The sequence below is a fragment of the Schistocerca piceifrons genome, unplaced genomic scaffold, assembly GCF_021461385.2.
Source record: "Schistocerca piceifrons isolate TAMUIC-IGC-003096 unplaced genomic scaffold, iqSchPice1.1 HiC_scaffold_2316, whole genome shotgun sequence".
Lineage (NCBI taxonomy): Eukaryota > Metazoa > Arthropoda > Insecta > Orthoptera > Acrididae > Schistocerca > Schistocerca piceifrons.
In genome coordinates this window covers 63,232-87,973 of record NW_025728247.1, presented here as the reverse complement: position 1 = coordinate 87,973, position 24,742 = coordinate 63,232, and the positions used below count along the sequence as shown (strand labels likewise).

The following is a 24,742-nucleotide window of genomic DNA, read 5'->3' as shown; positions in this document are numbered from 1 at the left end:
GGCAGGGTTAGTGAAGTTAACTGGAGAATAAGTTTTGATGCTGGCAGGAATAGTTACAGAATTAGTGAAGACAAGATTGATTGTTAGAACGAGGAAGGAGAAGAAATGGGGACATCATGCAAATTAAGGAAGAATATGACAATTCCAAATGTATATAAAAATTTCGTACTACTACTTTTCGATCTCATGCTTGAGAAACTGGAGAGTATGAATGAAATGTGAAACTATTTCCTAACACAAAGCTTTTTGCTGGTAGTTCTTCATGAATTATATTCTGTCATGTTATAAAAATGACCATTTATGCCAAACCAGTCTCGTTTATTTGGTGCTGCAATAAGAGGCAGGCCTATTTCATTTTATCTAGAAGGCAGTGACAAAATACAAGTAATCAGGTCAAGAAACCACACCAGTCTTGGGTATTGTTTGTATTAACAGCTTTTTCAGCATCAGACAACGAAATTTCATTTATGAAGCAAAACATTTGATGAACTTTGATGAGGTAATAAATTCTCTCCCAGAAAGGAAAGCACACCATGTAAAGGTGTAGCAAGATTAGAGAGAAAAAAATGCTAGGACTTAGATTTGAAGGAATGTGTACTGTCATGCTTGTCTCGTATTTACTGGTTTTATGTATCCTATATTTAATTTTATGTCACACTAAACAGCAAGTTATTAGCTAATAGGCAAAAAGAGTGAAACTTTTCTGAAGAGTTCTTGTTCTCCTGGTTACAAATAATCCCATCCAGTAATAACTGCAAGTTTTTGTTTGTTTGTTAAAAATAATAATAATAATAATAACAATAATAATAATAGTGAGGGCAGGATGTCAGACAGGCAGGGAGCAGGAGGGCATGACAGGACATTTTAATTTCCACTGTCCTGAAGATAGCTTGATGGCACCCATTACAAAATTATACGTTTTGAATTCCACAGAATGAAATACAGTGACGTGCAATAGAAGAATGCTGTGTGAAGAGGCATGGCACTGCACGTTAGCAGACTTAAGACCAAATAACATCCCTTACACTTCCTCAAACACATATGTTTTATGTATCAGACTCTTCAGAAAGATGTACACTACACAATGAACATATTTTTGAAAAGGCAATTTTTTTAAACTTTTGGTGTCCTACCTCAAATTCTTTGGAGGGGGCACTATCTAATATTGCCCCAATTTGGAAATATCATAGATCTGGAGCTGATCTACAGACCAATTTGAGTTGTAGTGGGGAGGTGGCTCGTCTCCATGTGACCTGTCTTTATGTTTAGCGATTTTGCTACTTCCTCTTCATATATTGCTCTCATGTCAAATGAAAACAAAACGAATTTCTGTGGCCAGGAGCTATCAAGTGAATTAAAATACATTCACATAATATTGGAATACGGAATGGACAGTGTCTTGAAAGGAGGATATAAGATGAACATAAACAAAAGCAAAACGAGGATAATCGAATGTAGCCGAATTAAGTCAGGTGATGCTGAGGGAATTAGATTAGGAAATGAGACACTTAAAGTAGCAAAGGAGTTTTGCTATTAGGGGAGCAAAATACCTGATGATGGTCGAAGTAGAGAAGATATCAAATGTAGACTGGCAATGGGAAGGAAAGCGTTTCTGAAGAAGAGAAATTTGTTAACATCGAGTATAGATTTGTTAGGAAGTCGTTTCTGAAAGTATTTGTATGGAGTGTAGCCATGTATGGAAGTGAAACATGGACGATAAATAGTTTGGAGAAGAAGAGAATAGAAGCATTCAAAATGTGGTGCTACAGAAGAATGCCGAAGATTAAATGGGTAGATCACGTAACTAATGAGGAGGTATTGATTAGAAATGGGGAGAAGAGAAATTTGTGGCACAACTTGACTAGAAGAAGGGATTGGTTGGTAGGACATGTTCTGAGGCATCAAGCGATCACCAATTTAGTATTGGAGGGCAGCGTGGAGGGTAAAAATCACAGAGGGAGACCAAGAGATGAATACACTAAGCAGATTCAGAAGGATGTAGGTTGCAGTAGGTACTGGGAGATGAAGAAGCTTGCACAGGATAAAGAAAGCATGGAGAGCTGCATCAAACCAGTCTCTGGACTGAAGACCACAACAACAACAATATCGGAAGGCTAAAATATGTTATTAGTTTCGGATTTTATTTTATTTCCACCTTTCTGACAATCAAGAATTAATCACCTTGTGGAACAATGAAGTTATTTTTGTCTGTCTGCTAAATAAATGTGGCTTTTATTAATCTTTTCCACTCAGGCAGTCAATTATTTGAAATGAAGTATTTAATTCCACACTATTGCCTAGTTTCAGCAGTTCAAATGGTTCAAATGGCTCTGAGCACTATGGGATTTAACTACGGAGGTCGTCAGTCCCCTAGAACTTAGAACTACTTAAACCTAACTAACCTAAGGACATCACACACATCCATGCCTGAGGCAGGATTCGAACCTGTGACCGTAGCGGTCTCGCGGTTCCAGACTGTAGTGCCTAGAACCGCTTGGCCACTCCGGCTGGCTTCAACTGTTCGCTGCATTTAAAGTCCACATTTTCATCTTCTGGCACGTATGGCATCATGCCATAATAAAGAACCAAACGTAAGATAACATGGTGCTGATACTCCAAGAAAATATACATCTGAATCTGGACATACAACTGTACACATTAAGCCGCATTATGCATTTTAGTATGGTTCAAGAAATTCGGATTCTCTTGGAGTATCCTCTAATGTCTTGTTTCTTTTATGACATAATGCTGTTCACTTTTGGAATACCCTACAACCAGCTTAGAGACAGAAGTTATGACACTTTCTGCAGGACCTGACCATCATTTTGCAGGGCAATGCTCAAGCACGTACAGCGCAAGCTGTTACTGATTTGTTTGACTGACGGGGCTGCTAAGTACTATACCACCTACTGCACTCCCCTGACGAAGCCCTCATGAGTTCAACTTGATTTCTAAACTGAAGGAAACACTTCACAGCATTCGCTTCAGAACTGCTACAAATTCGTCGGACAATAGACCGCGCCACTCGAAGTGTCAACACATCTGGCACTGCTAAGAGTATCCTGTGGCTTCCACATCACTGGCAATGGGTTATACACAATGCTGGTGACTGCTTTGAAGGTCAGCAAACTTTGAAACATTTATCGATTTTGTACGAGCTGTAAATAAATACTTGCCACTATTAAAGTTCCAACCCTTGTATATAATTTTCTGGAAATACTTATTCATTAAGCAGCTTTTAGTGGTTCCATGATATTATTTTTTTAAATACATTAATACTGTGTTCCACCATCCGCAGCTTAAAATAATATAGTAATGGTTTTGGGAACTGTTCAAGGTAGTCATGAAAAGATCTTAAATCTGTTGCTTTTTGGCAGTTTTGTTCCTCAGTTTAGTTTAGTTATTTGAAAGTTCCACAGATCATACTTGCGACCTATTGCTATAATGTGGAATGAGTCATGTTTTTGAATAGGCATGTACCCAATACACATTTTCTAATGGTGGCACTGTTATATCACTTTTGGTTAACAAATGTGACACTTTTCAGTAATGTTGTATGTTTATGTTTCAGTACTATTTTATGTTTTCCATTGCACTGGTCCAACACATTCAGTTTCCAAATTCCTGATATGTATCTAAAATAAGTAATGGTTTTTGTTCACTGAAGTTAACATGCACTCATAGTATTAGTTTGTGTAAAGCAATGTGATTTGTGTATGTATCTTCCAGTACAATAAGATGACTGTAAATTTTTTTTAATCCTCTGAGGGCACAAAATGACTGGACAGATTTTAAAATCATATTCTGTTGAAACCAGACCATATTTTCAAATTTGTCCTGTTTGTAAACAATAAGAAACAGTGGGAAGAATGAAGGTGCCACTCATCATCTTGCTCGGGCACTGAATTAATCTTTCAAAGACTCTTCTTCCTCAACAGAAATGTCAAGAGTCTCATGATCCTGAGTCTAAATCAAAAAGATATCACCAGTGAACCTGAACCAGACAGAGTTGAGGATCTTTGATAGCGGGAATGTTTCCTCTAGGTGGTCCATAAACAAAGTGTCGAACAAAAGAGCTCTGTCAATGCCCATGGTAGTACAGTGGATTTGTTCATACATCTCCATCTTGAAGAAGAGCAAGTACTAGTTGTGGGTAAGGATATAAACTGCCCACAAAAGTACTGCATCACCTGCATATCTGAAGGCATGTGGGTTTGGATTTGAGGGAAGCTAGAACTAGAAGAATAAGCCACTTGGTGGGTGACCTCCCATGCTGGTAACCTTCTTGCCACAAAGTGAAAATGAGCACGCAGTCGAAGTTTGTTTCTCTCTCCAGTATCAGCTCAGCCCTGTTCACCCCCTCCCCCTCCCAATAGTTCTCCATCAATTCTCTTTAGCTTGATTCACCTATTTACATACCTGCACCTACTTGACTCTCTACATAGCCTTCGTCCTCCCCTTTTGTTCTCAATCTAAGGGGTGATTTCTTCTGAATGTGCCATGATGAGCTCACTGGGGGCACATTCCTTAGACATCCCCAGATACCCCTTGCCCCCCCCCCCCTCCCCCCTTCCATCCCCCCCCCTCCCCCAACACACACACACACACACACACACACACACACACACACACAGCGCTAATGCTTTTTGGTTCTCCACATTCTCAAATAGAGCAGTTATAAGTTCAATCTTTTGATTTGGCATTTGTCACCCTGCCATTTAACACTTCAATTATATGATGAGTAGATATCTTGATTCTTCCCATCATCTGTATTTCAACTGAGAATTTCCAGAACACATTAACAATAGAACAATGACACAGCTTAAAAGAATCTATAAATGCCATTTAAGAAGTATCATAGTAGCATGCCATAATGTCTAAACAAACTGGATTGTGTTTGTTAATTCCGAGCATACAAATAAATTTGTATAAAAAAAAGAGCTATTTGGAATTCCTGAGAAGACCAGTAGAGCCCCCACACGATACTGCGGCTGATGTGCAGTAACCAATATTTGTCCAAAGTGCTGAGTGAGTTCATTCATTTGTTCGGAAGGGCAAGTCGACATTTTCTTCCAACTTTTGAATTACCGGTGATGACAGAATCGAAGTCCTGCAATCTTTCTCAAATGATTTTAGAGAAAATACTTGACAAACAAATTTCATTTTTGTGTTACTTACAGCTTTATATGTCAGCTTCATGATGATGTGCCCATCATTAATGGTCACAGTTATTGTGGTATTGGCATTTATTATCCAAAATAGTTTGCAATGAAAAATAGGAGTCACAATGATTTTGCATTTGGTGTGTATCATATTATATGTTACTGCATATGAGACTTAGCTAACATACTTAATTTTTCTTTAGAGTTGGGTGGAGGTCTCTATCTGTCACCAATTTCAAGAAAACTGATCCGATTTAGCACACTCATTTGCGATTGCATAAGCCAGCGATAAAGCCAGAATGAAATATCCACAATATTCCTCATATTTCATAAACAGTTTGAGATATCAAAATGATATTTTGGCAAATGGCTGCAGGCAAAGAGGAGAGTTTTTTCCATATGTTTATTATGCAAAACTTCATTATCTACCACATTATTCCACTAACTACAGACTTTTTCAATGAAAGAATATAATTTTAAGGGTCATTAATAGCTGGTGAAATGAAAAATGCTGTGGGTTTTGGAACAACATAAGTTAAGACATTACACATTACACTGAATAAACCATGGTTTCAGAATTCTCTCGCAACAGTGTCTGCACAACACGTTAGTGAGATAAGACTGAGTGAACTCCACTGTGTTTCGGCAAATGAATCAAATTTTAACATGGCAACAAAATAAATGTAGGTTTTACTCAAAATTCACCACTCATGATGCTTCTCTGCAAGTTAGAAATGGTTAACAAGATAGAAAAAATAAATTTCTGCTTTTGTTGCATCTTCAGTGGAATTCTTGTTAGACACTAACTAAAGCAGACATAACAATAAATCTTTGTGAATGGTCACCATGAAAATGTCGGTGTGGAGGGGCTCCACTGAACATTTACAAGAAATGTGAGCATACGCTTCAGTTTACAATGGCATGCCCCCTCCAGTGCTTGGCATTTTCCCTGGAGCACCTGACCGCAACGCCACCACTACCGCTCTTTCCACATGTGCCCTACCAACTGCACATCTACTGGGGACATTATTCTGCACACACTCTAACCTTTGTATTGGATTAGATTATAAAATTCAATGTCTTGACCACATGTGATGTTATTAACACTGATAACCAGTTTTGGCCTTAAACATGATAAAAGTCTAAGAATCAGAAAATATACGTAAAAAACATATCAATAGAGTTATAAAACAAGAATTTGGTTGTTAAATGTATCAATACCAAAGAAGGAAAGTTGCTACTCACCACATAGCAGAGATGCTGAATCGTGATAGGCACAACAAAAACATTCACACAATTATAGCTTTCGGCCATTGAGGCCTTTGTCAGCAGTAGACACACATACACACACGCACACACACACTCACGCAATCGCAACTTGCACACATGTCTGCAGTCTCAGAGAACTGAAACCACACTGCGAGCAGCAGCACCAGTGCCTGATGGGAGTGGCGACTGGGTGGGGGTAAGGAGGCGGCTGGGGCGGGGAGGGGGAGGGATAGTATGGTGCGTGTGGCGGCCAGTGAAGTGTTGCAGTTTAGACGGAGGGCAGGAGAGAAGGTGCGGAGTGGGGAGGGGTTAAGTAGCAGAAAGGAGAGAAATAAAAAGAAATTAAGAGGCTGGGTGTGACGGTGAAATGACAGTTGTGTAGTGCTGGAATGGGAACAGGGAGGGGGCTGGATGGGTGAGGACAGCGACTAATGAAGGTTACCTGTGCAATTCAGAAAAGTTGGTGTTGGTGGGAAGGATCCATATGGCACAGGCTGTGAAGCATTCATTGAGATGAGGGATATCATGTCTGGCAGCGTGTTCAGCAACAGGGTGGTCCACTTGTTTTTTGGCCACAGTTTGTCAGTGGCCGTCCATGCGGACAGACAGTTTGTTGGTTGTCATGCCTACATAGAATGCAGCACAGTGGTTGCAGCTTATCTTGTAACTCACATGACTGGTTTCACAGGTAGCCCTGCCTTTGATGGGATAGGTGATGTTAGTGACCAGACTGGAGTAGGTGGTGGTAGGAGGATGTACAGGACAGGTTTTGCATCTAGGTCTATTACAGGGGTATGAGCCATGAGGTAAGGGATTGGGAGCAGGGGCTGTGTAAGGATGGATGAGTATATTGTGTAGGCTTGGTGGATGGCGGAATACCACGGTAGGAGGGGTGGGAAGGAGAGTGGGCAGGACATTTCTCATTTCAGGGCATGGCGAGAGATAATAGAAACCCTGGCAGAGAATGTAATTCAGTTGCTCCAGTCCCGGATGGTGCTGAGTTATGAGAGAAATGCTCCTCTGTGGCCGTACTGTGGGACTTCGGGAGTTGGTGGGAGACTGGAGAGATAAGCCATGAAAGATTTGTTTTTGTTCAAGGACGGGAGGATAATTACGGTCAGTGAAGCATTCAGCAAGCCACCTTCCTAGATGTTGACCTCCACCTCAGAGATGGCTACATCAGTACCTCCATCCATATCAAACCTACTAACCACCAGCAATACCTCCACTTCGACGGCTGCCACCCATTCCACACCAAGAACTCCCTTCTGTACAGACTAGCCACCTGTGGTCATTGCACCTGCAGTGACGTGCAGTCCCTCTCAAAATATATCGAGGGTCTCACTGAAGCCTTCACTGACCGTAATTATCCTCAGCGTTTGTAATACAACTAATTACAGCTGTGCCTTCAAGCACATTAAAATAGTTTTTATGCTTTTAGCTTTTATGTTTATAATATATTCATTCTTTTTATCATATGAGAAATGAGCTGATCTTCAGCTTTTACATTTATTAAATTTAGTAAGTATATTTATAAATTTAGATTCTGCAACACATTAGAAATATATGACACGTATTCCATTGTGCACCTTCTAATATACAAGGGTTGTCCAGAAGGTGAAGGATATTCTGGCATAACAAAATAAAAACTAAATGTCAAAACAAAATTTCATTTACAAAGTTACGGTACCCTAATTTATTTTTCAATGACATCACCATAACTGTCAGGGCACTTACTGTAACGTGGGACCAATTTTTCAATTCCCTTGTTGTACTCCTCTACTACCAACGATCTGAGCCAAGACATCACTGCTTGTTCGAGGTCTTCATCATTTGCAAACTGTTTTCCACCCAAAATTTCCTTTAGTTTTGGTAACAAGTGAAAATCACTGGGTGGCAAGTCAGAGCTGTGAGGAGAATGTCTGAAAATTTTCCACTTAAGACACTGAAGTTATTGCTGTGCTCGAGCTGATGCAAAAGGCTGCATATTGTAATGAATCAAAAACACCTTTGCCAACAACATTCCACGACACTAAAGACTCGTTCATTGCACTTCAACCATAAACATTCTTCATTTGGCAATAAATTTCGATAGGACCAACATTTTGTGGATTCAGAAAATGAAGAACACTATGCACTTTGCATTTGGTGTGATTTTTGATGGGTGCTGGTATTAACAAACATTACAGAACAAAGAGACATGGCTTGTTTGCCAACAAAATTCAGCTCACATTGAGTTGGGGGAAGAAGCTAACTGGCACACTTGCTATTGTGGCAGTGCGATCTGGCACTGGGTGTAGTAAACAATCATTCTTTACTTTCTGGATGACCCTCATTTGTCACATATATATATTTTTTCTATGTTACATACATACAGTTTCATCCATCTGTAACTTATATTTAACAGCACTCTTGATGCTCATCATTGTAAACTTTATTTTATAAGTCCATTGACATGATTTTGTTTATATTTTTCTCAAATTTAGATATAATGAGTACAAAGCCAAAACTGATTATCAAGACACCAATACACAGACTTCTATAAACTAAATTTGTAAACAGCTTCTGCATTCTTAAAGTCTTTCATGGTAGCCTTGGTAGGATGCCTAACTATAATCTTCTTGATAGACATACAAGCCATACCATTTCAAACAAAATTCTTGAACTTTCAACAGCTGCTTCTGCCATTGTCTTCAGGAGCACTACTGACTGCTGCTGTTTGCACATTAATCTGCTTCTAAAGGTAATGCAGCAACATCTTGTAAGTTTTTGGAGGTGGTCTGAAATGTCACAAGTGCAAGGAAAGAAGTTTGGCAACTTCTGGAACCTTTGGTCCGCAGAGAGGCATGAACTAAAATGTTACTTGATTGCCACTTATTTCTATTGTCAGTCTTGTCACCAAGTGATTGAGAATAGGTAGTTGTAGAAACAGCAGCACAACGATGCCAGTATGTATAACATGATGGCTAAGCAATTGTTAGTAGTGCCAGTTCACCTACTTCCCAACTGTCAAAAGTCAGTCAGGGCTATTAGCACTGAAGTCGGAGATTTGAAAGCACAACATCAATAATTTGCATCATTTGTTGAGATTGAGATTTTCACTCTGCAGCGGAGTGTGTGCTGATATGAAACTTCCTGGCAGATTAAAACTGTATGCCGGACCGAGACTCTAACTCGGGACCTTTGCCTTTCGCCGGCAAGTGCTCTACCAACTGAGCTACCCAAGCACGACTCACGCCCTGTCCTCACAGCTTTGGAAGGTAGGAGACGAGGTATTGGCAGAAGTAAAGCTGTGAGGACGGGGCGTGAGTCGTGCTTGGGTATCTCAGTTGGTAGAGCACTTGCCTGTGAAAGGCAAAGGTCCCGAGTTCGAGTCTCGGTCCGTCACACAGTTTTAATCTGCCAGGAAGTTTCATTTGTTGAGATGTTTAACAAGCAGAAAATAGCCCAAAACACCATAAAGATTAATCCCTATGTGGTGTCACTTCTACAGTGGTGCCTCTGGAAACTCTCAGTTCTGTGCCTTCTCACCTATCTAGTTTCCTTTGGTACATCAATGACACTTCCTTGATGTAGCTCCAGTTTCATAGGGAAAAGGATCACATACACAGTGTTAATCCTAATATTAAATTTAACCAGTGAAGTGGCATGCTACCTCTCTTGGATGCACTAGTTGAAAAAGAGACAGACATCTGTTTAGTTGATTTTTGTATATAGGAAACCAATCGACACTGACTGTTACACAATTGTAAATAGTTTCCACTGGTGGAGGTGAGGAAAAAAGGTAGTAGTAATGATGATGATGATGATGATGACAACAGTAATAAACTGTAACAATATTATGAAAAGGAAAGTTGCTACTCACCATATAGTGGAGATGTTGATATAGTGAGTAGCAACTTTCCTTTTCATAATATTGTTCCATTCCATCCTGTATTTTCCATTGTTTAATAACAACCTGTCTTCAACAACATGGCAAGATGGTACATGGAATGAAGATGCTTTATGATGGTAACTATCTGCGGTGCAGTCTGAAAATTTGCATTGACGGTTGTGTTAGGGAAAACAGTTACAGCAAGGCAGCAAGGAAGACATTATGGATGTTTCCAAGTGCAATAGCGCCCCCCCACAGAACCAGCAGAGTCTATGCAGATCAAACAATTCACATTGCCAGTGACTTTTTTGTTGAAAGAACACACACACACACACACACACACACACACACACACACACACACACACACACACACACACACACACACACAAACAGGGAACTGGCGAAGTCAAGAAGTCATTCATAGTTGCGCACTGGCTAGTGAAACCACCAGATAAGAGTGCCTTGCTCCACAGAATTAAACTGTAATTAAATGAAGTTTAAAACAGTATACTGTAAGGCAAGCTGTTCCAACACTGCTCCATGGGGCACAGGTGCACCCAGCACCCCTCTGCTCACCCATGGACAGTTGCAGTTAGTATAGACACCAGCCAGATAGCTCTATTGTACATTTTCAGCATATGCATGAGCTGGTTGGCCACTCCTTGCACCAGCAAGCACTCTGCTAGGGCAGTATGATCACAAGGGCTACGGCCCGGCTGTTAGACTGCAAGCACATCGCTGTTTGCCTGTCTGTACACATGTGCCCATGGGCACCTGGATGTCTGCTGGCAGTCACTTGAGTTGTAACAGCCTAGTGTAAAGTAGCAAGTATAAAAACTGAGTACAAGGGTGCTCATCTTGAATGTCAAATTATTATAAGTGATACAATGCAAGCAATGACAATTTCCTGACAGATAATAAGATTTGCTGAAAGTATTATCCTACGATTGAGGTTGAGTATGAGGTCAAAACAAATTTCCAGTTTTGAACAGCTACTTTCCGAAATCTCAATAGAGTTTAGGGTCCTTGTGATGCCTATTAAATTTTTGTCAAGTTGCCCTGGCCCACAATTACTGCCACGTACTTTTGATTATTTTTCAATATATCCTATCATAAAATGTATGATGATTATTCATTGTTATTAGCAGTAAATAAATTTAAGAGACAAATTAATATCTGAATAATTATTGGAAAAATACAAATCATTTACTTTTCCTCAACAGATGAATTAAAATGAAACTCACGTTTGTGATACCCCTCCTGCTGTATCTCGTTGCCACGCATTCTCATATTCAGGTGACAGCAGCTGTTTCCTTACATCTTTCACAAGGTTTGTGTCAGTGGCACCAGGGCAGACAGCAAGTACGCGTACACCAGTTATCTTCTCATGGTAAGGGTCCTGAAAACACCAGCAAGTCAACTGTATGGTGTTTAGAACAGTGTTCCAATTTGGGAAGAGAACATCAAAATTCCAGAACGTGAAATAGTGAGATCACAGTTCACATATATTTATGTGCCTCAGACTGATCAAATAGCTGCTGGTAATGTATTTGCTGTATTATAAAAAGGTTTCTCACTGTCACTCCCTTTAAACAGTTGTTTTCAACCTTTTGAAGCCAAAATACCTATTATAATTTTTATAACAATGAAAATAATCAATTTTTGACAATATAATATAAATATTTTATATAAAAACAAAGATGAGGTGACTTACCGAACGAAAGCGCTGGCAGGTCGATAGACACACAAACAAACACAAACATACACACAAAATTCAAGCTTTCGCAACAAACTGTTGCCTCATCAGGAAAGAGGGAAGGAGAGGGGAAGACGAAAGGAAGTGGGTTTTAAGGGAGAGGGTAAGGAGTCATTCCAATCCCGGGAGCGGAAAGACTTACCTTAGGGGGAAAAAAGGACAGGTATACACTCGCACACACGCACATATCCATCCACACATACAGACACAAGCAGACATATTTGCGAAAGCTTGAATTTTGTGTGTATGTTTGTGTTTGTTTGTGTGTCTATCGACCTGCCAGTGCTTTCGTTTGGTAAGTCACCTCATCTTTGTTTTTATATAAAATTTTTCCCACATGGAATGTTTCCTTCTATTACATTGATATAATATAAATAGATAGATAAAAAAATCTACTCACCAAGAGGCGACAGGAGAACACTCATATAAAAAAAAAAAGTTTTACTTATGCAAGCTTTGGGAGCCAGTGGCTCCTCCTTGCGGCAGAATGGTTGAAGGGGAAGGAAGATGGGTGAATTGAAAGGCACTGGAGAGGTTTGGGAAAAGAAGTAGAGTTTGGGAAAGTCACCCAAACCCCAGGTCAGGGGAGACTTCCTGGACAGTTGACTTCCCTATCTGGGGCCAAACAAAGAATATCATCATGCACCATGTGATCAGCATAGGATTCATGATTTGTACTAGCGACAAATTTACGACAATGGATCAACCCGTGTAATTCTGCAGCTAAGACTTTGTAAGATTGGTTTGGGCGTTTCTGACAATGGAAAAATCTACACACGGCACAATGAAATGCATTCTGTCACAGTAATAGGTTGAGACAAGCTTGCATATTTCATCAAATGATAAGTTGGGTGGTTCTTGCAAATGCAAACATTGGCACAACAATTGATAAATGTGCCGCAAAAGCCAGAAAAGAAAGAGAGCCCTACACAGGTTGCATCGCTCATGGGAAAAACCTGGAAATGTGGGCATAACCACTTCTTGCAGGAGGCCCTATATCCAGCCGATTCATCGTATGCTGGAAAGGGTGATGGTTGCACTGGCGAGAGGGTAACCAGTTGTGACTATGCTGATGCCACTTGACAGAGCGGTGGTGATAGCCTGCTGTTTTTCCACAAAAGCTTGCTGCTGGGCAAAGATACACTGGAGTACTACTTCCATTGAGATATTTGTAGAGTGCTTTAGCAGTGACACTATCATGCAGAAAAAACATAACCCTCGCTCGTCACCAAGTTTGCTAAATAATAATTTACTGAGTAACACAATGAAGTACAGGTTGTGCATAACACTGGACAACAGTAATACATGTTAGAGAATAGGCCGAGCTCATTTGTGATTGCTTACCTAATACTGTTTCTCTGGTGGCTCACCAGAGTACACTGGGGGAGTGGGCGCTGTGAACTGTATGGACGTATGATCTCTGAAATCGCAGGCATAATGAGTGAAAGGGTAAATCAATCATGAATGTTGTGATGTGCTGAGCCATAACTATTGTTCAGATCTGCAGCTATTTCATCCATCATCACACAGTGATTTTCCATCACAGGGGCTTCAATTGCTACCATAGATTCTGTTGCCACAATGTGACATGCTTGACCAGGCACTGAGCTTCTGTCACAGAAGTCACATGTTTTCTGAACTTTCTGCTCCACTCAGACACTTGCTGCAGTGATAGACATACATCACCATACTGGACCTCGGTTTGCGAACGGATTCCAATAGGTTTTGTACCTTCACTGCTCACGAAATGTATGACAGAATGCTGTTCTTCCTTGGTGGATGTTGCAAGCAGGGCAACCACTTTGAACTGGTACTACTATGGTCGTATTTTGCTTGTCTGTAGTATGCTGCAGTCTGTAGGAAATTCCTTACATCACTGGTAATAATATGGCCAACTTGCAGAACAACAGTGTGAAATGTCTATTTTTAATTGCACTTTGAAGGTTTTCATTTGACTCCCCCTCGTACATAGATAAATTTATCTTAATGTTCAACAGCACTATGTCCGAACTTCAGAAATTTGTAAAATTCTATTGTTATACATGTAGATGAATAACTTACATTATAAATGTTCATATTCTCTACCGCTGCATTTACATCTTCTTCTGTCTCACCTGTACAAGCCCACTACAAACAGCTAAATGACTGAAACTTCCTGGCAGATTAAAACTGTGAGCTGCACTGGCAGTCTAACCTGGGACATTAGCCTTCCAAGGTCACATATTAAAATACTTAGTAACAGAATCGCTACAGCATGCTATGCTCTTAGAATTTTGACTGCAATGTGTGATACTACATGTGTCAGATCTGTATATTTTTCTTATATCCACTCTGTTATTACCTATGGAATAATATTTTTGGGAGTCAACAGTAAAAATATTCAAATAGTTTTTAAATTACAGAAAAGAGCAGTTTGTATAGTAACCAAGAGTGGCAGTAGGGTTCACTGCCTTGAACATTTCCAAAAGCTGGAAATCCTAACTGTCCCCTGTGAATACGTTTTTCAAAGTATTATGTAAAAAAAAATTACTGCTATGTTAAAAATTCTTTAGTACACAGCTATGAAAATAGAAACCAATACAATCTGCATCTGGAGAGGAAAAATAAAGTTAAAACTCAGCAGAGCTTGTTGTACAATGCCGTTAAATTATATAATAAATTACCCCAAAATATAAAAGATATTGACACAATTGGGCAGTTCAAAACAAAACTAAAAAAATTTTATTAAATAAAGGTTATTATGCAGTAACAGACTATCTGAATTAAAATATGTAGTGTAATTAAAGTAGTCTGCATTGTAATACATGAGGAAATAATTATAATATGAAATCCAGAATTGTATAGTACTATAAGAAAATTACATAAGGGTATAAAACTAATGTAAGATACTTTAAAATGTGTGTAAATATTAATTTTATGTGTATAAATTGTAGGTATATTGTATTGTATATGATTTTTCTGACGAAATACACACAATGTAAATTGTTACATGGATTAATAAATAAAGAAATCAATCAATCAATCATGCTCACTGACTGAGTTAGCTAAGCATAAATCATGATCTGCCCTCAGAGCTTTACTTCCACCAGTACATCTTTTACTTTCCAAATTTCATAAAAATTATCCTACCTAAATTATCCTAAAAATTATTGTACCTAGCAAGACTAGCATTCTTAAAAGAAAGGGTAATATGAAGATATGGCTTATCCTGATATTAAAAAAGAAAATAATTAAGAACATGTGCATTGCAAAACATCAGGTGTCTTGTCACCCACTGACCCACTGTTAAAAGATTTAAAAATGCTATCTATTCCTTCGAACAATGGAAAATCCAGGATGGAATGTAACAATATGAGAGAAGGAAAGTACTACTCACCATATAGTGTAGATGCGGAGCCACGATAGGCACAATAAAAAGATTCACACAATCATAGCTTTTGGCCATTAAGGCCTTTGTCAGCAGTAGACACACACACACACACACACACACACACACAGAGAGTCTCAGAGAGCTGTATAGTTTCAGCTTTCTGAGACTGCAGATGTGTGTGCAAGTTGTGCTTGCGTGTGTGTGTGTGTGTGTGTGTGTGTGTGTGTGTGTGTGTGTGTGTGTGTGTGTGTCTACCGCTGACAAAGGCCTTAATAGCCGAAAGCTATGATTGTGTGAATCTTTTTATTGTGCCTATCGCGGCTCAGCATCTCCGCTATATGGTGAGTAGCAACTTTCCTTCTCTTGTATTGTTCCATACTATCTATTCCTTCCCTTTACGTATATGAAGTGTTTTTATTACTATATAAAAATCAGCATACAGTAAACTCTCTCCACTTCAACCACAACTACAGCACTCACCACAAAGAGAATTTTAAACTCCCAACAAGCCACTTTACCTCTATTCCCAAACACCACCATATATTAATTTTAAAATTTACAATAAAATAAAAGGCAGTAACATATTTAACCTGCAGCTTGGTTCACGGAAGAGAGTACTTTTTACCCTTGTGGTGGAAAAGTGTTGTTATTCTATTGAAGAATTCATTGAGGACAGTTTCAATGTTTTTACAAGGTAATTATACATTTTAATTTTGTAAACTGGAAACTGCAGAATGCATTTATGTAGCAGTATCTCTGAAATGTATATAAAATCGTGTGTTGGGACCCACACTCTTCCTGTTGTATATTAATGACCTGGCAGGTAATATTAATAGCAACAGCACACTTTTTGCATATGATGCAGTTATCTATAATGAAGTACTGTCTGAAAGAAGCTGCATAAATATTCAGTCAGATCTTTATAGGTTTCAAAACAATGCAGGGATTGGCAACTTGCTTTAAATGTTCAGAAATGTAAAATTGTGGACTTCACAAAACGAAAAACATAGTATCCTCTGAATATAGTACCAATGAGCCACTTTTGCAATCAGCCAATTCATACAAATACTTGGATGTAACACAATGTAGGGATATGAAATGGAATGATCACACAGACTCAGTCGTAGGTAAAGCAGGTGGTAGACTTCAGTTTGTTGTTGGAATGCTGGGGAAGTGTAATCAGTCCACAAAGGAGACTGCTTACAAATCACTCATGAAGCTGGTTCTAGAATATTGCTCAAATGTGTGAGGCCTGTACCAAATAGGACTAAATGGGGATACTGAAAGTACACAGAGAAGGGCAGACCAAACAGTCGCAAGTCTGTTTAATCTGTGGGAGAGAGTCACAGAGATAACTGGCAGACTTTTGAAGACTGACATAAACTATCCTGAGAAAGTCTACTAACAAAGTTTCAAGAACCATCTTTAAATGGTGACTATGAATATACTGCAACCCCCTACGTATCACTCATATAGGGATTGTGAGAATAAGGTTAGAATCATTACTGCACACAGCGACATTCAAACAACCATTCTTCCGGTGCTTCATATGTGAATGGAAAAGAAAGAAACCTTAATGACTGGTACTCTGGGGCGTACCCTCTGCCATGCACCTCATGGTGGTTTGCAGGGTACACATGTAGATGTAAACTGTCTTAGTTGTCTTAAAAAGTATTTCTTATTTTAAATTTTGACATGTATTCTGTGCCTCAAATCAAATGATTTGAAAATTGTATCTTGTGAGATAAGTAAATCACATTTCACATTTCCACAACCTATGGAACTGGAAGATAGGAAATGAGATACTAGTGAAAGTAAAGCTTTGAGGGGGAGGGTCATGAGTCATTCTTGAATGCCTCAGTCAATGCGTAATTGATCACAAAAGGCAAAGGTCACAGGTTTCAGTCACACAGTGTTAATGGGTCAGAAGTTTCAAATCAGCACACAATCTGCTGCAGCACGGTAATCCATGCTGGGAACTAAATGACTGTCAATGACAATATCTTTCAAAAGAAAACCATGAACATACACATTTACCTTTTTTTAAAAAATTAAGAAAAGTTGAAATTCAAAGATGCAAACATCTTTACTGATAACACTTAGCATATTACAAAATACAATGGGAAAAAATTAATAAAACTAACATGCCACCTTAAGGATCATATGATTCCCATATGTCCAACAGTTTACAATAATGGTGTCAAGAGGATGAAAGTTATGTATTGAACCATAACAAGATATTTCCTCACAGTGGAACCACATAGCTGCAGACATCAGACAAACTTTTCCCTTGTTAAATTTTAAGTGTTTCTACAATGAAAGAGTTATACATGGACAAGTGTGTGAACAATAACAATGTGTCAGTACAAATGGACACTTATTGCTGAACATTTGTAACTGAGCTTCAGGACACAAAAAATTATGCTATGCAAATAACTGTAGGAAATGGCAGGAAAGGAATTAATATCAGAGGTGAGGGGAATTGAAATGAAAAGCATATAGCAGAAGGTAGCAAAACAAGATGAAAACACTAATGACAAATAGGAAGCTGTTCCAGTGTTAATATTTTATATGTAAAATATAATCACTCTGCCCAAGAGTGCAATTAGTTAATTTTACTGCAGAAGAAAACATAAATTATTGACCTATCTCAAAAGAGTGATTCATGGTATCTGCAAGGCCATAAACAGATAATGCAAAGGTAAGGAAATAAAACATTAAAAATTGTTATAAAACCATCATGTGAAACACCAATAGGTTAAAAAAAAAGCTTTTTTATTTTATTTATGCATCAAGATGTGTTTCATCTTTTTGACAAGATGTTAAGGAAGTTACAGATTTAAAATAGTAAGGTACTTAAAGATCAGCATCTTATTCATTATTTGTAAACCAAGCAACTTATTGTCGTGTGGAAAACCAGTTGAAAGCTTCTAGCTTCCAGTTTTCTATGTCAGCAGTGTGATTTATTTTTGTAAGTGTTGTCTACTTTCCCAGTTTTTGCTGGTGTGTGTGTGTGTGTGTGTGTGTGTGTGTGTGTGTGTGTGTGTGTGTGTGTGTGCGTGCGTATTTGTCTATTGTATGACAAGTTAATGTAAACAGTGAGATGCTAGTCATATTCACTTGGGTACTCAGTAGTAACTTCTGTGCTGCCTTTGTTTTGTATAAATGATTATTTTCTTGAACAGTCCGCTTGACTGAATATTTGGTTGCCATGTTCTTTCCCATTTTGAATCTTATCTTTTTGTGCATTATTTTTATGTCTGCATGCAAGTGGTCAATTTTTGTTGGTGGTTAAGCAGTTAAAGGATATCATCACATATCTGGCCCAGTATAGTATACTATAGCTATCTGTGGTGGTACTTTAAAAAAACTTTACAACATACTATACTGGATCAGATACATACACTAAAAAAGCGGCAAAAGGACGTGTGCGCACGCACGTGCGCGCGCGCGCCCACCCATACACACACACACACACACACACACACACACACACACACACACACACACACACACGAGTCAAACAAGATAAGCAAAAACCAGGAAAATAAGACTACTACACTTAACAAAAGCAAATGACACTCTAGACACAGAAAACTGGAAACTTTCAACTGGTTCTCCGTATGAGGGAAAGCTGTTTGGTTTACAAATAATGGAAAGATACTGATTTGTTACTACCTTTCTATTTTATTATATAAATATATAAAACTATGAACTATTTTAAATCTGTAACTTATATGTGTCAATGAAACAGCATATATTATTTGCCGATGCCCACTGAAAATGCCTTGTTTAAAAGACAAAATGCTTTAGTGTGCATAAGAAAAATACAAACTTAATGTCCAGCCCTTAAAATGCATTTTTCTTGTAAATTATTGCAATTTATATACGGCTGCTGCGAAAATGGTCACCACAAGAAACACAAAAATTTATTTTTGTGATATAAATAGTACACGAAGTTACTTTGCAGAACTTAAAATTTGGCAAAAGTTAATTAAAAATGAACAGTTATTGAGATTTGAGGAAGTCTTCTTGGGCCATCAGTTGAGTCATTGTTGTGTTGTCACTACATTTCAGTAAGTTTCCTACTCATCATCTTAATGCAAAGAGTCAAGTTTATGTCCAGTTTGTTCCTTTATAGCTGTTAAACTACAGACTCCTCATGTGATGCTTCAACAGGTGGGACAAGCACATTGTGTACAGAAGAGGTGTGGCTAGTGGTGCAAAGACCCCCAGCAAAGGTGTAGGGGAGTCCGGATGTAGAATCCTTGAGTTGCTAGTCTATCCCATCCACTCCACCTGCCATGCCATCTCTTTCAGAGGCACATGATTGGCGCACTTGCTCGGCCCTCAACAGAAGAGAGTGTGATCCATTGGCTATAAAGGAATAAACCAGACATGAATTCAATACTTCATCTTAAGATGACGAGTAAGAAACCTGTCGTAACATTGTAACAACATGATGCCTTAACTCGGGTGATAATCTCAGATGAATGAAATTCATCAACAATCCATGCTTTGAAGTACAGTTACTGAGATATTATTTTACAAAAAAAAGTAAGATCTAATAATAACTGCAAGAAAATGACATGCCCGCTACAAATTTCTTGAGTGTAGTTCCTCTTATAAAAGACAGTATGAAAGCAACTAGTGTGAACTGGTGATATTATTTTTTATTGTTCCCATGGGGGATCTTTTAGTGATGATGAGGCAAAAAAGAGAGTAACAAAGAGAAAGATATCTACCAGACTCACATCACAATTTCAGTACTGGGATCTCCAATTTGTTAAAATAATGACTTATCAAAATGTTCTCATTTCAGTAAGTTTAAATTACCAGAATCGCCAACATATTGTGACACTTGTGAAAGTGAAGAAGTTCCTAGAGTAAAGGAAGAAAAAATACTTACCCCAAATGAACGTGTGAAACCAACTATTGCATGTTTGGTGGCAGTGTAAATGGGAATGCTTACATATGGCTTTACAACAACATTTGAGCCAGTGTTAACAACAGTTCCTCCATTGCCACCACGGTCTTTTCCCATAAAACGCAGAGCAAGTAAGGTACCACGAATGACTCCATTCTGCAAGAAGAATAAACCACTCATTTCATAGACAACGATAAAAAAAATTTAATACTAAAAATTGTTATAAAGTGGGGGTGGGGATGCGGATAGTGGTAGCAGTAGCCGTAGTAGAAATCGCACAAAATAACTTGGACCAAGCACAGAAACACATTCCTGTTCTCAGTTCTGGGGGAGTGTACCCTTTTGTTCTGAAGGGGAGCCACCTCTGCTTATGATCCCATACTGAGTTGTATGCTTTGTCTCTTGAAAACAAACACACTTTACCCACTTTAATGTGGCTGTTGGCCAACATGCTACACTGCGGGAATGGCAGTGTCGGTTGCTCTGCAATCTCTCACACATCATGTTATGAAAATTATTTGACAAAAAAAGATGATTTTGGCCTTATTCTTATTCATCATCTTCATGGTGATTTGCCCATCATTTCGTTAATGATGATAGTTACTGTGATATTTCAAAATTAAGTAACCCATCACACTAAATTAGAATAGATTGCCATGAAAAATAGGAGCCTCTATGAGTTTACATTGCTGCACATTAAATGTAGCTGGCATACTGAATTTTTCTTTAAACTTGGTAAAAGATCTATATCTTTCTTCAGTTTCAAGCAAAAGGACTGAGCATAATACAGGGTGATTCAAAAAGAATACCACAACTTTAAAAATGTGTATTTAATGAAAGAAACATAATATAACCTGTTATACATCATTACAAAGAGTATTTAAAAATTTTTTTTTTTTTCACTCAAAAACAAGTTCAGAGATGTTCAATATGGCCCCCTCCAGACACTCGAGCAATATCAACCCGATACTCCAACTCGTTCCACACTCTCTGTAGCATATCAGGCGTAACAGTTTGGATAGCTGCTGTTATTTCTCGTTTCAAATCATCAATGGTGGCTGGGAGAGGTGGCCGAAACACCATATCCTTAACATACCCCCATAAGAAAAAATCGCAGGGGGGTAAGATCAGGGCTTTTTGGTGGCCAGTGATGAAGTGCTCTGTCACGGGCTGCCTGGCGGCCGATCCATCGCCTCGGGTAGTTGACGTTCAGGTAGTTACGGACAGATAAGTGCCAATGTGGTGGCGCTCCATCCTGCTGAAATATTAATTGTTGTGCTTCTTGTTCGAGCTGAGGGAACAGCCAATTCTCTAACATCTCCAGATACTGTAGTCCAGTTACAGTAGCACCTTCGAAGAAAGGTGACGCTGACGTCTAGTCAACAGCGCCTCAAGCGAACAAATGTACAACTAAATGAAACTTTATAGCTCCCTTAATTCGCCGACAGATACTGCTTAGCTCTGCCTTTTGTCGTTGCAGAGTTTTAAATTCCTAAAGTTGTGGTATTCTTTTTGAATCACCCTGTACACTAATTTCCACTCCCGTGCGCAAATGTTACTGGGAGAGATATATTCATATGATCCCTTTATCTCATACATGGTTCAAGATACTGAAATAAGTTTTTGGTAAATGACAGCACACAAAGCGGAGAGTATTCTGCCATACCGTTAGAATGTTTCTTATCTATGACAATATATAAGTAGCTAGAGTTTTCTCAATGAGATAATGTGATTTTTTAAAGATCATTGATAGCTGGTGAAATGAAAATTAGCACAAGTTAGCAATGACATGCTTGTGATTAGCCTTCAGCTGCTCAATTGTCCCTCCCCAACAGTGTGATGGCCACTCGCAGTGGAGTCCTTCCATTACTGTTGTCCTCTCCCCTACCAAGCTGTCTGTGCAGGTACAGGTCAAGTTATTTTATGCACACTCTAGTGACCCTTTACAAAGAAGCAAACCCAAGTGGACATAAAACAAGAATTCTCTCTGGTATAAATACTAGGTACACATGTGCAAATGGCATTTGATGGTGTTCAACTAGTTTTCAGTTTTTCAGCAAACTATCAAAGGAAGCTCCTTCTCTCTCCACTTCAGCACAAGCAGTACAGAAAGCTTGCCTCTGATATCTTGTTTACTGTTTTTGGTATTGACATGAGTTCCGTGAATGATGATGTGGTACAAAGATAATGTTATGTTGCTAATAGAAGAATGTAGATGTTATTCGTGCTTCTATGAGCCAATAGATCCATCGCACAAATGCCAAAGGAAAATAAATATGATTGGTGGAAAATTTACAAAGCATTCAAAGGTCCTATTGGGGACATGAAGAAGAAGATAAATTCAATCTTTGCTTGCGCTAGGTGGGACTAGAGTGAGTGAGTGCAAGGTTCATAGATCACTTGAAAGTAAACAGATTTGAATATGTATCTGTTATGCTGATTAAAATCAAAACTATGAAAGACTTGGTAATTATTGTTGCTTAAATTCATGCTATCTGTAATTACACAGTTTATGTATCACTGTTATATTAGAGATTTTTCATGATAAAAATGGGTTACCCAGGATCATGCTGCATGACCTCTATAATAGAGTTTACTAAGTAGCTTATGTGGCAGGCAACATGCATACTTCAAGTTTCATTTATCATATTTTATTGTTGTTATCTTCCTTATACATACTGCAATAAAGCATTGAAGCGCTTTGCGTATGTCACTGCAGATATCAGAAACTGCAACTGTTGGAATTCAAAGCAATCAATAACCTAAATGTTTCCAGTCACTAATAACCATAGTGTAAATGCTAGCCAATCTTTAGGTTATGTTGGTAATCACTAGTTAGTGCTCGCCATTTAAATTTTCTCCTCAGCTGTAAATAAAAGCCAGAAAAAAGTGTCAACCAACATATGTGCAATGTTTTGGCTAATGCTAAGCAAAGCTGCAACTGCAATTCAGTGTTAAGTGCACTATCACCATGCATTTCACATTTACATACCAATTGATACACCTAATTTATTCCACAAATCCAGTGCAGTAAGGTTATCATTGTAAATAAGTGTTGTAAAATGATTTTTCTATTTGATGATGCACGGCTACATTAGTGTAGGAATTAACATATGCACTTCAGTACACTGAACATTTATGTGTTTTGTGACACGCTACCTATTACCTTTTAAATAAAAATATATTCAGCTTATTCCATATCAACGAGGACCATTTCACTTGGATCTGTGGAAGGTATATTAGCGTGTTTAGTCTTCTTTGTAAATATTTATTGTGTATTTTTGTTTTTCTGATATGGTCTACAAGCTGGAGGAACTTCTCTCTGTGTATCTACTGGAATGAAAAGTACATCTAATGCATCTAATTTAATCTTTCCAATCCCAAGTAGTACATTTCTGGCATTGTTTGCAAATATGCATTCACGTGTTTGCTTTGGTGTAAAGGGGGGGATTAATATGAAACAAAAAATAACACTTCTTAAATTAATAGAAGAAAATCTCTCAATTCCAGAGAAACACATGGGGGGGGGGGGGGAGAGAGAGGGGGGAGAGAGAGAGAGAGAAAAAGAGAGAGAGAGAGAGAGAGAGAGAGAGAGAGAGAGAGAAACGCCATGAGAAAAAGGCTGGGGATGTAAGACAATCAGGAACAATCCTATGGGGCATTTGAGCTCTGGGAAATACATTACTAGTGAGAGGGTACTGTATCTCACAGGAACAGCAAACACGCATATGCAGAAATTGTAGAAATGGAGAAAGATATGGAAACTAGACAGATAAGATCAACTTCCCGCCTTGAAGACAATTGTATCTAACTAATATAATTCACAGCCATCATTTGCTACAATCCTGTTCCAGCATTTGGTGGACACACAATACAATGGAAAGCAATAACTGTTAGGAATGAGGATGCCATTTATTTAAAAAATAAGCTATTTCTTAAAACATTTCCTTTTAAAATGCTTCAAGCTATTTTTTAATTCCTTAAAAAAAAAATAGGAATTGTCAAGAATTGTAAAATACGGATATGTCTCAACAATGACCTCTTCATGCGAGCCATTTCCTCATGTTTGGCAACAAGGAGATATGGTAGACAGACATGTCAACTGAATACCTAAGATGTAGCAGTTATTCACTATGCATTTCGCAGTTTTAGAGTGAAGCCTTTGTATGAATGTGATGGTGCATTATCGTGGGGGGCAACAGACTGCTAAATGGGACATGACTCTCCAAATTTATTGCCAAAGTAGCGGAATATCTCATTGTAGTATTGTTCAGTGACAATTTTTCCTTTTTCTAATAAGTCTTTGAGAGCGACACCCTTAGCATTCCTAAAACATCACTGCCATGATTTTCCTACCCATGGGATTGTCTTTACCTTTTTTT

At 38.5% G+C, this 24,742-nt stretch overlaps 1 protein-coding gene across 1 annotated transcript in view; it reads right to left on the bottom strand.

Annotated features, from left to right (window-relative positions):
- The window catches only part of LOC124742616 (15-hydroxyprostaglandin dehydrogenase [NAD(+)]-like), a 105,949-nt gene that overhangs the window by 32,250 nt on the left and 48,957 nt on the right, over nucleotides 1-24,742 (bottom strand). Inside the window, exons 4-5 of the mRNA XM_047248804.1 lie at nucleotides 20,343-20,516; nucleotides 11,552-11,706 (exon numbers count right to left, since the gene is read on the bottom strand). Coding sequence (XP_047104760.1) covers nucleotides 11,552-11,706; nucleotides 20,343-20,516 — 329 coding nt within the window. The remainder of the gene's footprint in view (nucleotides 1-11,551; nucleotides 11,707-20,342; nucleotides 20,517-24,742) is intronic.